We start from the raw sequence: 17,796 nt of genomic DNA on the forward strand, positions 1-17,796 counted from the left end.
AGTGAGCAGTATTACTGTACAGTAATCTCTAGCAACCAATTAACAAGCAGAAATAATTTTCTGTAACCTCTAGCAACTAATCAGTGAGCTGTAATGTGTGCTGTAACCTCTAGCAACCAGTCAGTAAGTGGTAATGATATGCTGTGACCGCTGGCAAGCAATCGCAATCGCTGCCTGATCTGATACAGTAAACTGATTTTAGGTCTAGCTGCTATTTATTGTATGTCTCAGAGCAGGTGGAGAGTGAAATTGCATGGGGGGGGCCCAAGAAAATTTTTGCCCGGGGTCCAGTCAATATTAAAGACGGCCCTGCATGTAGCCCGCTTCTCCTCCTCTCACTCTTGCAGACATTCAGCGGCTGCAGGAGGGAAATAGGATGCATTGGTTCCTCCACATGCTGCTCCCGCTGCCTCCCTATCGCTGTCCTGCTGCCCTGAGCTCCTGTGTGTTTCCCCTCCCCCCCCCCCCCATGCCCCCACATAGCACTGCCGGGTTTCCCTCTCCCACCTCCCGCCAGCTGCTGCAGGGGATTTGTTAGGATGGAGAGCGGGGAAGAAGCCAGTAGATGTGTCTTGATGAATACTGTAGAGCAGTATTTCTCAACTCCAGTCCTCAAGGCGCCCCAACAGGTCATGTTTTTAGGCTTTCCACTATTTTGCACAGGTGATTTGATCCGTTTCATCTGAGGGAAATCCTAAAAACATGACCTGTTGGGGCATGTTGAGGACTGGAGTTGAGAAACACTGCTGTAGAGTTTAATGCTTCAGCTACATCCATTAACATAAGATGAGCATTTCGTGCTCGGGCAACTTTTGACAGGATAGAGCAGCCATGCTGAACCAAGTTCTCTGAAACCCTATGGTTCCTCCAGAGGTTGCAAGGGGCTCCTTGTTCTATGGCTGATTGATCTCCCATTGATGGCATCTTCATAGTTCTGAGGTCAGCACTACTGCCCTAAGGTTTTATCTGTGTGCAGGGGTGACATCCTGACCACCATTGCAAGGATGTTATTCTTTCCACTGACCATCAATGTAAAGAACATTTGTCCTACTGACCCCTAATGAATTAGTTTTAACAAGTGTTCGCTAAACCCTAAAAAGTATTTCAAGGTTTCCTCTAGGGTAAAAAGGTTGAGAAAGGCTGGCATAGAGGGACAATTTCATGCCTGCCCGTGGCTCTTTCAGATGGCCATAGATGTTCTGTATGAAACAGGATCAATCAGACTAGGTAAACACCTATAATCCTAGTATTTGGAACAGTAAATTCCACCTGTGAACAGCAAAGTTTAAAGTTCCAAGGCAAGTCATTGTTACTTATAAACCAAGTTTTGGTCTCTTTAATCTACTGTTCTGTAGAGATTTTCACAGCAACTAATTGAAGGCTTTGTTTGCAAATGACAGATTGTATTCCTCATCCTTCATCGGAGGAGAGGGTGGGGACTTTTCTGGTCAATGTAAAGGGGGGCATGCAATGGGGGAGGAGCATGGGCACATAAGAGGATGTGTGCCTGTAATCACAGGATCAGAAGCTATTTGTCTCTTACCAGGTGAGTGTTCTGAATTTATCTTCTATCTGTAAACAGGACAAGGTTCACTATGGAGGACCTTTGTATTGCCTTTGGTCAAAATTGCAGGCAGAATTTTATAATTGCTTATCTTATTTGTATATTATGAAACATTTTCTATATAATACATTGTTTAAAACTCCTTTTTTCTGACACACATCATAATACCTTATTTTATATGGTATTATGCTTATTGATATATTGCATTGATGGCAAAACCATATTAGGTTTATATATCTTTTACAGTATATAATAATGTGTATATCTATATGCTATATTATTTTATTTATATCATATGCCATCTGATATATGACATTAAAAATAAAAACATAGAAGAATGATGGCAGAAAAATATTATGTGGATCATGGAATCTGGCCCACTTTTATTAAAATCTAACTTTTTTTAACTTGTAAAAATAATATAAAGGTTTCCTCTGCGGTAAAAAGGTTGGGAAAGGCTGACATAAAGGGATAATTTGGCATTGCCAAATAGCCATAGATAGCTGCTCTGCAGGGAATGGGATTGATCAGACAAGGCAATTGCCTTGTCTGATCCCATTATTAGGAACAATGTATTTTATATCATATATTACATAGTTACATAGTAGGTGAGGTTGAAAAAAGACACAAGTCCTTCAAGTCCAACCTATGAGTGTGATTATATGTCAGTATTACATTGTATATACTTGTATGTTGCGATCATTCAGGTGCTTATCTAAAAGTTTCTTGAAACTATCAATGCCCCTTGCTGAGATCACCGCCTGTGGAAGGGAATTCCACATCCTTGCCGCTCTTACAGTAAAGAACCCTCTACGTAGTAGTTAAACCTCTTTTCTTCTAATTTTAATGAGTGGCCATAATGAGTCTTATTAAACTCTCTTCAGTGAAAAAGTTTTATTCCTATTGTGGGGTCACCAGTACAGTATTTGTATATTGAAATCATATGCCCTTTCAAGCGTCTCTTCTCCAGAGAGAATAAGTTCAGTGTTCGCAACCTTTCCTCATAACTAATATCCTCCAGACCCTATATTAGCTTTGTTGCCCTTCTTTGTACTCTCTCCATTTCCAGTACATCCTTCCTGAGGACTGGTGACCAGAACTGGACAGCATACTCTAGGTGCGGCCGGGCCAGAGTCTTGTAGAGCGGGAGAATTATCATTTTATCTCTGGAGTTGATCCCCTTTTAATGCATGCCAATATTCTGTTTGCTTTGTTAGCAGCAGCTTGGCATTGCATGCCATTGCTGAGCCGCCTATCATCTACTAGGACCCCCAGGTCCTTTTCCATCCTAGATTCCCCCAGAGGTTCTCCCCTCAGTGTATAGATTGCATTCATATTTTTGCCACCCAAATGCATTATTTTACATTTTTCTACATTGAACCTCATTTGCCATGTAGTCGCCCACCCCATTAATTTGTTCAGATCTTTTTGCAAGGTTTCCACATCCTGCGGAGAAGTTATTGCCCTGCTTAGCTTAGTATGGTCTGCAAATACAGAGATTTAACTGTTTACCCCATCCTCCAGGTCGTTTATGAACAAATTAAATAGGATTGGTCCCAGCACATATTATATTTTATATAAATCAAATGATCCATCCAGTTTTGCCCAATTTTCTTATTTAGTTTTTCATTTTGCCTGATTTGCCTGTTCTATGTTTGTCACAAGCACATTTGAACCCACTTAGGGTTCATTCACAGTTGCAAATGTGCTCTGCCTCTGGTTAGATGTGAGAACCCCTGCAGGGGTTACTGCAATTAACTGCAGGAGGCAGCCCCATTTAAAGCAATGGAAGGCTGCCGCCTCCTGCAACTGATCGTGGCCAATCACATGTAGTCAGTCATGCAGTGACCACGTGTGAGTGATCAGCCTGGGACACAGACTGCCCAAAGCCTCGTGCATACGATTGGACTTTTTCCGACAGTAAATGTTCGATGACAGGCTGTTGGCGGAAAATCCGACCGTGTGTATGTTCTATCGGACAATTGTTGTCGGACTTTCCGCCAACAAATGTTGGCTAGCAGGTTTTCAAATTTTCTGTGGACAAATGTGTGTTGTCGGATTTTCCGAACGTGTGTACACAAGTCCGTTGCACAAAAGTCCAAAGTACAAACACGCATGCTCGGAAGCAAGGACGAGCCAGAAGCGGTCGGTCTTGTAAACTAGCGTTCATAATGGAGAATTAACACTTGTGACGTGGCAAATTATGAAATCTCAAAACGCAGCGCACAATTCTCTTCTTCTTTAATGGGATAATAATGAAGCTGCTTTGCTGGCGACACTGATGGAGTTATTGCAAACACATTTTCAAAGGCTTTTTTTTTTCTAGTGATATCAAGAATATTATTATGCTTTTTTTATTTTTTATTTGGGCAAGTTACCACAACACCATTATCCCGTAGTTTTTAAGATCAAAGATACAACTATGTTGGTGTCCCTTGTCAATTTTACATTGTATTTTTTTAAATGTACTGCCTACTCCCAAACTGATATTTGAAGTAAAACCCATAGCCAAGTATTATTCTCCACAATTTTTTCATTGTGCATTAAAAAAAGAAAACAAATAAAATTAGACATGCTATCTGCCAATAGAACTTAACCAAAAAGTGCATTCTATGCATCCAAAAATATAGAAAATATACCAAATCAAATCATTATTCAACCAAAAAATAATGTCAAAGCAATAACTCCAAGGCCAATAATAAATAACACGATATCTCCTCCGATTCCGCAACATGGCTGGTTGACGAAAGGCCGTTCAGAAGCGCAAATCAACACTCACCAAACTTCTACTAACACAAAATTAGCAGAAGGAGCCCAAAGGGTGGCATTAAAGAGCTGAAAAACAACTTAGTACGTCACTACGTTCATATTTGTTGGCCAACAATTGTGTGGCCGTGTGTATGCAAGACAAGTTTGAGTCAACACCCTTTGGACAAAATTCCACAGTTTTGTTGGGGAACAATCCGATCCTGTGTACGAGGCTTTAGGGTTCACTCACAGCTGCAAATGTTCTCTGCCTCTGGTTAGATGTAAGAACCCCAACAGAGATTACTGCAATTAGCTGCAGGAGGCAGCCCCGTTTAAAGCAATGAAGGGCTGCCGACTCCTGCAGCTGATCGCGGCCAATCACATGTAATCAGTCATGCAGTGATCACATGTGAGTTATCAGACCTGGACACAGACTGCCTTACTGTTGACTGACTCATTACTTTTGCTGGAAGTCTATTCCTGTGTTTCTCAACCTTTTTGGGCAAAACACCCTTTACAATTGTGCACAATCTCGAGGCACCCCATTCGTAAATGTAAAAAACTAAACTAATAGTTTTACATAATGCAGCAACATCCATTCATGTAAGACAAACAATATTAAAAGGTCATGTATTCTTCCAAAGCAAATACATCTTTACACACTGGTACGTACTAGTATTCTAATGTTTCTCCTCCCCCTCTGTTTTTATGCCTTACTTGGCTAATGTGACCCAAGTGCTGATGAATAGAGGCAGGGGAAGAGAAAAAAAACGAATGCTATGCAGACACCTGATGTCCTCCTTATCAATCGATGACATGATTGGTTGTTAGGACGCTGGCAGTTGGAAGGTTGTAATGGTGGACAATGAAAACCTGTGTCTTTATATGGCTAAAAGGCAGGCTTCATACACTTGCCAGCTTGTATACAATTTTGGGGCAATTTTTAGGCATTTTGCCAAGGCACTCCTTAACAACTTAAAGACCAGGCTTCTTTTTCAGACTCGGTGTTTACAAGTTAAAAACAAGTTTTTTTTGCTAGAAAATTACTTCGACCCCCCAACATTATACATTTTTTTTAACATCCTAGAGAATAAAATGGCAGTCATTGCTATAGTTTTTGTCACACTGTATTTGTGCAGCGGTCTTACAAGCGCACTTTTTTTGGAAAAAAATCACTTTTTTGAATAAAAAAATAAGACAACAGTAAAGTTAGCCCAATGTTTTTTAATATTGTGAAAGATAATGTTATGCCGAGTAAATTGATACCCAAAATGTATCAGAGCAGAGGCTCTCTGCTTCCTCATAGGCTTAGAGACAGCAGCTGGAACAATTGGCTTCTGCTGCTGTCAATCACAGCCAGTGAGTAGAAAGTGGGGAGGGGGGTGGGTTGAGCCACTCTCTGTATGCCCATGGACATACAGAACACAGCTCAGGATGGAGCCTGCATGAGTGCAAGCTGCTTACTGTGGGGGTACATGGCAGAGAGGAGGAGCCGAGAGCACTGGCAGGAGACCCAAGAAGAGGAGGAGCAGACAGGGCTGTTCTGTGCAAAGCCATTGCACAGAGCAAGTAAGTATACCATCTTTGTTACTTAAAAACACAAAAATTCAAACCTTTACAATCACTTTAATAAAAATGTTTTTGGCTTGATGTACACTTCTTTAATGCTGATGACTTCAATCTCACTTTACTGTGGCTTTTTAATGCTCTCAGCACTTTATGATCTTGGTACAGATGCTGTCAGGTCATGTCACCAAGAAGATCCAGGTAGAATTGGTCTGTAGATGTAGTTAGGAGTTAATTTAGTGTTCAGGGGGGATGCAATTTAGACTTGGGGTCCATTCACAAATTTCACACCAGATACTGCAGTCTGGCTGGACCAGCCCAGTGTTAATGCTCTGATCTAGGCGTATCACACTATTCGCGCTTCATTTTTTAAAATTAACTTTATTGAAAAGTCACACAGGAGTTTGATTTACTAAAACTGGAGAGTACAAAATCTGGTGCAGCTGTGCATGGTAGCCAATCAGCTTCTAACTTCAGCTTGTTCAATTAATCTTTGACAATAACAACCAGAAACTGATTGGTTTCTATGCAGAGCTGCATCAAATTTAGCACACTCTAGCTTTAGTAAATTAATCAGACTGTGACATTTCATAGAGTTTTATTGGTCAGCATGCGGTGACCCTCGCTGTGCTGGAAAAAAGTACTACACCCAGACCACACACATTTGAAATGCAGGGGTGTGAACCAGCCACACCAGATACAAATTATCATTTTGCCTTGTCTTGCAATGGGATTGAGCTGGAATAACTACCCAAAGCAGTAAAGCTTCACTTTGCAAAGACTCAATCACGTGCAAGGGAAATAAAATTAAAAAAAACAGCATTTTTGCTTGCACATGTTTGGATGATGGAAGTGAGCAGAGCATCTGCTGATTTACTAAGCTCTGGAGCAACTGTACTTCCAGAGTGCAATTGCACTTTGCAAAGTGCACAGTCTATTAGTAAATCAAGCCCTATGTATAAAGGAAAGAACACTCTGGAAATGCCTCCCAAACATTTATCACCTCCCCAGCAACCTTCTGGATGCCTCCTTCCAGTGATTGGCTGGAGCATGATCAATATTCATAATGGACAGTGGACTCTTCCTGCCATATAATCTGGAAGCTTCCCCCAGAAGCAGGTGAGAGAAGAAAAACACCCAGCTAGAACACTGACCAGACAAAAACAATAGATGCTCTCTAGCTCCCTCATCACCTCCTCCCATATCCGCCTCCAGGACTTCTCCCGAGCCTCGCCCATCCTCTGAAATTCCCTACTCCAATCTGTCAGACTGTCTCCAAATATATCCACTTTTAGGCGATCCCTGAAAACTTTCCTCTTCAGAGAAGCCTATCCTGCCTCCATCTAACTGCACTATTTTCTCCATTAGCTCATCCCCCACAGCTATTACCCTTTTGTATAATGTGACCCTCCCTCCTAGATTGCAAGCTCTAACGAGCAGGGCCCTCTGATTCCTCCTGTATTGAATTGTATTGTACTTGTACTGTCTGCCCTAATGTTGTAAAGCGCTGCGTAAACTGTCGGCGCTATATAAATCCTGTATAATAATTATTATTATTATTATTATTCAGGATTTATATAACGCCAACAGTTTACGCAGCGCTTTACAATATAAAAGGGAGACAATACAGTTATAATATAATACAATACAATACATTAGGATTAAGAGGGCCCTGCTCAGAAGAGCTTACAATCTAATAGCATAATAGATTACTGCCCCACTGACTACAGTGTAGTCAAAAAAATTTAATTTAGCCTAACAGCCTAACTAGGGGAGGGCGCTACATCAGCTAGTGTATAAATAGTTTACAGGTAGTATAATAAAGCTGAATTTCAGGAAAACAGATACAAACACAGATAAAATACATATATAGAAGTTGGTTTAACCACTAAAAGGATGTGTGTTTCTGTCCATTTAGTCCTGATATTTAGCCCTGCCACACAGCACAGCTCTGCCTGGTGAGGGAGTGGAGTGGAGCATATATGTCTGTGCTGCAGTTTCATTTTCACTTACAGGTCCCCTCTTCACCCTCATCCTGTAACCGATCTTCATGTCTATTTTTCTGCCAAGAAATCAGCTTTAAGGTTTCACTGTACTTTAATTATACTTGTGACCCTACATAGTAATTGCATGAAGATTCTCTACTCTTTCCTTACAGGTGTGATCTCTAGCTGTGGTGAAGATGAAGCTAATCCTTGCAATCTCTGTGGTGATCATTGCTCTCTCTGTGTTAGCAGGTATGCCAGATTTTGTAATCAACCTCATACAGTTGGATTATGGAAGACATATTACAAAATTAGTCTAATAAGTATGAAATGTAAAACAGGGAGATGTTCATGTGATTTAGTTGTAATTATAAGATGTTTAAATAAATGAATGCAACTTCTGTTCTTGCATTATGTCCAGTGGCATATGGACCTGACTCATAAGTGCTCTTCTAGCAATGCTTCTGACGATCTTATGATTAAAATTTCATGCTCTACGTGAAACACTGTATGGTCAGAGGCTTGCGGACACTCCTATAAATGACTAAATCCAGATGTTTTTCAGTGAAGTGTTATTGTTACAGCATGCAAGGACTTTTTGAACAATTGTGCACTTCAAGCCCTGTGGCAACAGTTTGGGGAAGGCCAGCCAGCTCCATGAAGTCATGTCTTAATATCTGGCTTAGAGGAACTTGAATGGTCTGGACAAAGCCTTGACCTCAACCCTACTGAACACCATTAGGATGAATTGGAAAACCGGTTGTGAGCCAGGTCTCTTCCAACAACATCCACAAATCCACACACACTACAAAATCTTGTGGAAAGCCTTCCCAGAGAAATGGAGGCTGTTATAGCCACAAAGGGGGTCAACTCTATAATAATGCCCATGATGTTTTAATAGGATGGCAAGGTGCTCACCCAGAGGCTTCAATGTGCCTTGAAGAGTGACATTTATTTGGAAATCTAAAGGAAGTGTTTCATTGGTTGCTATGTTGCAGTGTAGACACTTTTTTTTTTATCTCCAATCTTCCAATTTTTAAAAACTACTTCCAAAAAAGAACTCTGTGATACTTTTTTTTATTTGCACTAACATATAATTTTTCAGGACAAGCTTTTGGGGTGCAGGAAGGGGGGTCTATACTGATGGATGGGGGTTTATACTGATAGATAGCGGGTCTGCACTGAGGGGGGCTATACTGATGGAGGGGGTCTGTACTTAGGGGGGGTCTGTACTGAGGGAGGGGGATTTATACTGCGGGAGGGGGACTGTACTTAGTGGGGGGTCTATACTGAGAGAGGGGGGTCTATAGTTAGTGGAGGGGGACTATAGCTGAGAGGGGGTGACACCAAATTTTTCAGCACCGGGTGAAACCAACCCTAGTGATGCCACTGAATATAGGATGTTATGCTGGCAAAATAAGGATAAACTTGCACAGATACACATCAAGGAACATAAGAAAGATGGTTTCTGCACATCTGTGGGACATGATTTCTGACAACCGGACCACACTGTGGAAGATCTTAAGTCTTTAGTTCTTAAAGGGAATTTCAAAACTATTCAGGAAAAGAAAACTTTTGAACTAAGAATGATAATTCTACACTCCGCTCCCCTGGTGATGTTCTGGTAACAGAGCCTACTCAGGCAACGTCTTTATTCAGGGATTTCTTTGCTGCCCTGTATACTCTGCGGCCCCAAGCGACACCACCTTGATGGAGTAATTTTTAGCTGACCTACCAATACCTAAGTTAACTGTGGAACAATCTAGGGAGTTGAAGGCTCCGTTGACGGGAGATGAAATCTCCAGAGCAATAGCTGAGTTCCCCAGATCTAAGGCCTCGGGCTCAGATGGTTTGCCTGTGGAGTTCTATTCCACTTATTCGGACCTACTGATCCCCTGGCTACTTACACTATATAACTCCATATTTGAAAACTCTGACCTCCCAGCCTCCATGAGGGAGGCTACAATAGTGTTAATTCCCAAGCCCGGTAAAGATACGCATCTCCCGGAATCATACCCCCCCATCTCCCTGCTTCAGGTGGATGTTAAGATACTTGCAAAGATTCTTGCCAACTGCCTTGACACAGTCACCGTGTCACTAGTGCATGGAGATCAGGCTGGCTTTATGCCAGAAAGAAACACGTCTTTTAATCTCCGGAGACTGTTTATCAGTCTGCAGACGTCACATGACAATCCAGGGTCCAAAATAGTCGTTGCCTTGGACACTGCCAAGGCGTTCGACTCAGTCAAATGGGGATATCTATGGACCTGCCTGGATAAATTTGGTCTCGGCCCTAGATTCATAAAATGGATCCAGCTCCTTTACCAAGATCCAGTGGCGAGGGTTCTGGCTAATGGGTGGCCCTCGGAGCAATCTCCCCTTTCCAGGGGTAAGAGGCAGGGGTGCCCTCTGTCGCCGTTGCTATACGCACTGGCGGCAGAGCCACTATAGCTATACGTGCACATCCGGGGATAGTGGGACTGCGGAGGGGGCAGATGGTGGAAAAAATTAGCACTTATGCGGACGACACTTTACTGTATCTGGACGACTCAGGTGATTCCCTGCCTCTAGCTTTAGCCCTGATAGAGTGCATTGGCGCATTCTCCAGACTCCGGATTAATTGGGATAAATCCCAAATACTTCCTCTCGATATCTTTCCACCACTCAGAGATAGGGCCCTGCTTCCCTTACAGTGGGTAGACACCATAAAATACCTAGGAATACGAACCACCAGAGACCCAGCAGATTACACTTCGCTCAATATAATGCCACTGAATGAAATGCTTAAGCAGAAGACACAGGTATGGACCCGTCTCCCACTGGGAGTGATGGGCCGCATAAATCTTATAAAAATGGTCTTGCTACCAAAAATTCTATACATGATCTGGCATTCACCGGTGTACTTGGTGCTCAGGCATTTCAAAATACTGGAGACTTTCCTTAAACCGTTTGTCTGGGGCAACAACAGGCATAAACTCCCTTGGCATAAGATAAAACACCCAACGAACCTTGCTGTAATGGCACTGCCCGACTTTAATGCATACTACCTTGAAGCCCAACTTTCACAAATTTTTCACATCGATAAAGTAGACAGGGAAAGATTTCTTTACTTTCTATGTCCAAAGTGGGTACAGCAGACCCTAGACCCCCTGGTGGCGCTAACGGGCAGAGGAGGAGACAAGAGCCAAAAGACTGACCGACGGTCTCTCTTGTATCAGTATAGAAAGGTGTGAGGGATGGCCTCTGATAGGCTCCACATCACATCACCACATAGCTGCACTCACCTGTGGCACAACGTGTCCTTACCAGAATTTAGACTCATCAAAGACAGTAGAGTGTGGAGTTTAAGGGGAATAGTCTATCTGTCCCATATCATCCATAATGGAAAATTGAAGTTTTATAGATATATACAACTACGTCTTTCCTTCCATGCACAGTTCCCCTTGGATGATCTTGTCTTGAATTATAACCCTTTACTGGCGGCCGTTAAATGTCCTGACCCTAAGAAACTGATCTCTCAATTTTACACCATGCTAACACTCCCACAGACAACTACATCGGCATATGCCTTGAAGTCCAGGTGGGAGGGAGAGGTAGGCTCTATGGAAGATACTGAATGGAGTGATGCTCTGAATACATGTAAATTAGTGTCTCCTAAACTGTCGGATCGTTTAACTCAAGCCTTTATAACACACAGAGCATATCTCACACACCCCTCAGAATCTCTAGATACAGGAGAAGCCAATCTACCAATTGCCCGATGTGCAGTCATTTCATTTATTGTGGCAATGCCCTAAAATTCAGACATTCTGGATACAGGTGGTACGGTTCTTACATGACAAAATGGGCTCCCCTATCACACTTCAGCCAAAGCCATGTCTCCTTGGAATCTTCCCAGACCCAGAGGTCAACAAATTCACTAAACTCTTCCTACATGAAACACTCTTTTATGCTCGTAAGGTCATAGCTAGAGCCCGGATGAGACCTAATCCACCAGAATTTCTACAATGGTTGATAGAAGTCAATGTTCTGCTATACAAGAAATGAATCTACTCTCATAGGGGATGTTCTTCTAAGTATGATAAGATCTGGGACAGGTGGCTCAAGGTACCCGAAACATGTCTTGACAAAGCCTAGACATATTGTGCTCTTTGGACCCCCTCCCCCATTTATTTAATTTAGTATATTTGATTTACAACTTTTATTTTCTATTTCCCCTTTTCAGTCTCCCCGTAGAGTGGGAATACTAGTTGGGGGTGAAGCTGAGCACGCCACAATTTGAATATTGTATAGATATAACCTGTTGTATATGGTACCGGCATTACTATCTTGTATCAATATATATACTCATAAGGGATGTCGCTGTCTATTATAGGTAATTCCATCTATTAAGCTTGATGATTGTCATGATGACCTATTGTATGTACCTATTTCTTTTTGTTCAATAAAAGATTTTGCCAAGTGAAAAAAGAATTATAATTCTAATTGACACAAAATACAATGGCCTAAATATAGACCTGGGTTTTCTAAATTGCTATCCTACAGTTTTACGACCCCCTCTGTGACTGCTCCCCCCCCCCCCAAGTCTATAGCTCTCTCTCTCTCTGTTATCTTGTTAATCATCCTAATTTAATTACCATTGCTGTGTACATTTGTTTTTTTCTTTTTTCCTCAGAGATTGTCTTACTTTACCATTCTGCTACAACTTTGTATATTAGTACTGCTTTGACCTTTAAGAAAGGAGTTCGAGCTTGTCCTGAAAAATTGTATGTTAGTGCAAATAAAAAAAGTATCACAGACAGTACTCAATTATTTCTGTCGCAAGTGCACTAATACGGCTACAATCACCTCATTTAAAAAAAGTAATTTTTTTTGCTCTTAGCAAACAACCAGATTTCATCTTGTAATCCAAACAAGAAATCTGACTATATAACAAGAAGTTTTGATTGGAGTCAGCCTTTAACAGTAATTTTTAATTATAACTATTTATTTTAAACGGAATCTCCAATAATGCTTGGTTTTTATCACTTATTAAATTTCAGGGCCCAGCTCTGCTGAATCAGAAGAGTCACCATTGAAAGAGAAGGTTGATTCTATTGTAACATCAGTGAAAGGAGTTGCAAATAAAGCTCATGAACACCTCAAGAATGCTTATGAAAGAGCTCGTGACAGTGAATTTGGTACTAAAACAAGGTATAAAACCCTTTCCCTTGTCTGTGTTTAGGGAAACTGCCGCCCATTGAAACTAAGGCAATCTATAAAGAGTCACCAGTCTCTGCTCTCATCATTGGTTGGTTAGAGACATGCCGTGCAGTGCACTGGGGAACCCAAAGGCCTAAAGAGGACCTTCACCCTTTCCCACAATTTGGGAAGAATGTTTTATCCCCTCCAATACAAAAGGCTCTTCTGTAGAACCTATACTTCCTACTTTCTTGCCTAGGTGAGAATGATGTCACCCCCACCCGAAGCCTTCTGGGATACCAATGTTACATATCTCAGCAGTCTGCTGCACTGCGCATGCGCCTACTTGCGTCATCAGTCCAAATGCAATATTCCCCATGCACACATTCCCGAAAAAAGTTGCTCAGTAATGCTGGGTGCTGTAATGACTACAGGTTAGAAGCCGTAGATGATCAAAGTGAAGAAATGTCATTAGCACATTAAGGATTCCTCAAAAGGGTCCAAAGCTTTATTTTTATGGTCACATGGTAAACATACGGTAAGGTGTGTTTCAGTTGCCTGACAAAGGGGGTCTGCGTGGCTCCAAAACATTGTCATATGTTTACCTTTCAATGGTAGTTCTACCACTTCACTTTTCTAAGCCTTTCTCAACCTTTTCAACACAAACAAAATAAGCTTTAGGTCACAGGGAACACCTCCTAATAGTTATTATATCTACAGCTGATAGTACATCAGTGTGATGGTCATGGAGAAGAATGCACCTTACATTTGTGGTCATTGGGATGAATCCCACCTTTACAGATAGTGCAGAGATCATTGGTGTCAGTGGTCACTCAACTCAGAGGCAGAAGTTGCTTATTGTTCAAGAAACCCCTAACATTCTCTGTAGGAACCCTGGTTAAGAAAAGCTGCTCTAAGGTTTTCATGCACCTTTAAATTTGTCCAAAGTTTCTTGCGTGTACTCAGGAAACTCCCTGAATCTGGGCGTACACTTCCAAAGTATTTCCAAATTGCTCCATCTTCTCAGAAACTCCAAAATGCAATGCTGGTAGTTTAGGCAGACAATAGATAGGTGTTCTTATGCAAGTAGGGATGCTACAATTCTGGTTTGGAGGGAAGTTAAAGATCCCTGGGGATCTTGGAGGGTCCCTTTGGGCAAATTTAAAGCTAAGTACAGGTAATGTCTAGTTAAAGTTGACTTTGAAATGCAAACAAGAAGACTAATTTAAAAGGTCATACACAGAACAAAGTTGGAAAAAAAAAAAAAAAGCATAAAAATGTTTGGCTTGTTGGCATTTTATAATTGTTTATCATGGTGTGGGAAATCTTTTTTTATGTACTGTATATGTGAATCCCAAATGGTAATAGGCATTTTGCAAATGTAGAAAGGGTAATAACAGAAGATCAAGGTTACAAATAGGGTTTTTTTTTTTTTTTATAATAAATCATTTGTTTCTTTTCTGTTTCAACAGGGACTTTTTCACTGACTTGGGCAAGAAAATAAAAGACAAATTCTCCAAGAAATAAAGCAAATTAATGTTTGATTCTTGCCTTGAGAGAACAAAGAATCAATGAAGTATTTTCTCAAATACTGTAGCGAGCTCCTCTGTCAGAGTAGAGCTAGAATTCTATGATTCATACGACACTAATAAACAATGTTTCCAAAGTCGTCTGTGCAATTTGTAATGCCAGTTTTTAAATTTTTAACAAATATATATATATATATATATATATATATATATATATTATATATACACACACACACACACACACACAGTATCTCACAAAAGTGAGTACACCCCTCACATTTTTGTAAATCTTTTATTATATCATTTCATGTGACAACACTGAAGAAATGACACTTTGCTACAATGTAAAGTAGTGAGTGTACAGCTTGTATAACAGTGTGAATTTACTATCCCCTCAAAATAACTCAACACAGCCATTCATGTCTAAACCGCTGGCAACAAAAGTGAGTACACCCCTAAGTGAAAATGTCCAAATTGGGCTCAATTAGCCATAATCCCTCCCTAGTGTCATGTGACTTGTTAGTGTTATAAGGTCTCAGGTGTGAATGGGGAGCAGGTGTGTTAAATTTGGCGTTATCGCTCTCACTCTCTCATACTGTTTACTGGAAGTTCAACATGGCACGTCATGGCAAAGAACTCTCTGAGGATCTGAAAAAAAGAATTGTTGCTCTACATAAAGATGGCCTAGGCTATAAGAAGATTGCCAAGACCCTGAAACTGAGCTGCAGCACGGCACCCAAACCATACAGCGGTTTAACCACTTCAGCCCCGGAAGGTTTTACCCCCTTCCTGACCAGAGCACTTTTTACAATTCGGCACTGCGTCGCTTTAACTGCTAATTGCGCGGTCATGCAATGCTGTACCCAAACGAAATTTGCGTCCTTTTCTTCCCACAAATAGAGCTTTCTTTTGATAGTATTTGATCACCTCTGCCGTTTTTATTTTTTGCGCTATACACGGAAAAAGACCGAAAATTTTGAAAAAAAATGATATTTTCTACTTTTTGTTCTAAAAAAAATCCAATAAACTCAATTTTAGTCATACATTTAGGCCAAAATGTATTCGGCCACATGTCTTTGGTAAAAAAAATGTCAATAGGTGTATATTTATTGGTTTGCGCAAAAGTTATAGCGTCTACAAACTAGGGTACATTTTCTGGAATTTACACAGCCTTTAATTTATGACTGCCTATGTCGTTTCTTGAGGTGCTAAAATGGCAGGGCAGTACAAAACCCCCACAAATGACCCCATTTTGGAAAGTAGACACCCCAAGGAATTTGCTGAGAGGCATGTTGAGCCCATTGAATATTCATTTTTTTTGTCCCAAGTGATTGAACAATGACAAAAAAAAAAAAAAAAAAAAAAAATTACAAAAAGTTGTCACTAAATGATATATTGCTCACACAGGCCATGGGCATATGTGGAATTGCACCCCAAAATACATTTAGCTGCTTCTCCTGAGTATGGGGATACCACATGTGTGGGACTTTTTGGGAGCCTAGCCGCGTACGGGGCCCCGAAAACCAATCACTGCCTTCAGGATTTCTAAGGGCGTACATTTTTGATTTTACTCCTCACTACCTATCACAGTTTTGAAGGCCATAAAATGCCCAGATGACATAAAACCCCCCCAAATGACCCCATTTTGGAAAGTAGACACCCCAAGCTATTTGCTTTGAGGCATGTTGAGTCCATGGAATGTTTTATATTTTGACACAAGTTGCGGGAAAGTGACAAATTTTTTTTTTTTGCACAAAGTTGTCACTAAATGATATATTGCTCACACAGGCCATGGGCATATGTGGAATTGCACCCCAAAATACATTTAGCTGCTTCTCCTGAGTATGGGGATACCACATGTGTGGGACTTTTTGGGAGCCTAGCCGCGTACGGGGCCCCGAAAACCAAGCACTGCCTTCAGGATTTCTAAGGGCGTACATTTTTGATTTTACTCCTCACTGCCTATCACAGTTTCGGAGGCCATGGAATGCCCAGGTGGCACAACCCCCCCCCCCCAAATGACCCCATTTTGGAAAGTAGACACCCCAAGCTATTTGCTGAGAGGCATGGTGAGTATTTTGCAGCTCTCATTTGTTTTTGAAAATAAAGAAAGACGAGAAAAAAAAATTTTTTTTTTTCTTTTTTCAATTTTCAAAACTTTGTGACAAAAAGTGAGGTCTGCAAAATACTCACTATACCTCTCATCAAATAGCTTGGGGTGTCTACTTTCCAAAATGGGGTCATTTGGGGGGTTTTTTTGCCACCTGGGCATTCCATGGCCTCCGAAACTGTGATAGGCAGTGAAGAGTGAAATCAAAAATTTACGGCCTTAGAAAGCCTGAAGGCGGTGCTTGGTTTTCGAGACCGTACGCGGCTAGGCTCCCAAAAAGTCTCACACATGTGGTATCCCCATACTCAGGAGAAGCAGCAGAATGTATTTTGGGGTGTAATTTCACATATTCCCATGGCATGTTTGAGCAATATATCATTTAGTGACAACTTTGCGCAAAAAAAAATAAAAAAAATAAAAAATTGTCTCTTTCCCGCAACTTGTGTCACAATATAAATTATTCCATGGACTCAACATGACTCTCAGCAAATAGCTTGGGGTGTCTACTTTCCAAAATGGGGTCATTTGGGGGGGTTTTGAACTGTCCTGGCATTTTATGCACAACATCTAGAAGCTTATGTCACACATCACCCACACTTCTAACCACTTGAAGACAAAGCCCTTTCTGACACTTATTGTTTACATAAAAAAATAATTTTTTTTTGCAAGAAAATTACTTTGAACCCCCAAACATTATATATTTTTTTTAAAGCAAATGCCCTACAGATTAAAATGGTGGGTGTTTCATTTTTTTTTTTCACACAGTATTTGCGCAGCGATTTTTCAAACGCATTTTTTTTGGGGAAAAAACACACTTTTTTACATTTTAATGCACTAAAACACACTATATTGCCCAAATGTTTGATGAAATAAAAAAGATGATCTTAGGCCGAGTACATGGATACCAAACATGACATGCTTTAAAATTGCGCACAAACGTGCAGTGGCGACAAACTAAATACATTTTTAAAAGCCTTTAAAAGCCTTTACAGGTTACCACTTTAGATTTACAGAGGAGGTCTACTGCTAAACTTACTGCCCTCGATCTGACCTTCGCGGCGATACCTCACATGCATGGTGCAATTGCTGTTTACATTTGACGCCAGACCGACG

The 17,796-nt window shown here is 40.9% G+C and overlaps 1 protein-coding gene across 1 annotated transcript; it reads left to right on the forward strand.

The window, feature by feature from the left end:
* Window positions 1-1,468: 1,468 nt before the first annotated feature.
* Window positions 1,469-14,710, forward strand: APOC1 (apolipoprotein C1). The gene is made up of 4 exons (XM_073602138.1): window positions 1,469-1,546; window positions 8,037-8,115; window positions 12,906-13,056; window positions 14,517-14,710. Exons 2-4 carry the CDS (start codon window positions 8,061-8,063, stop codon window positions 14,569-14,571), a joined length of 261 nt encoding a protein of 86 aa, XP_073458239.1. The 5' UTR covers window positions 1,469-1,546; window positions 8,037-8,060; the 3' UTR covers window positions 14,572-14,710.
* Window positions 14,711-17,796: the final 3,086 nt, after the last annotated feature.

This window comes from Aquarana catesbeiana, linkage group LG10, assembly GCF_042186555.1.
Source record: "Aquarana catesbeiana isolate 2022-GZ linkage group LG10, ASM4218655v1, whole genome shotgun sequence".
NCBI lineage: Eukaryota > Metazoa > Chordata > Amphibia > Anura > Ranidae > Aquarana > Aquarana catesbeiana.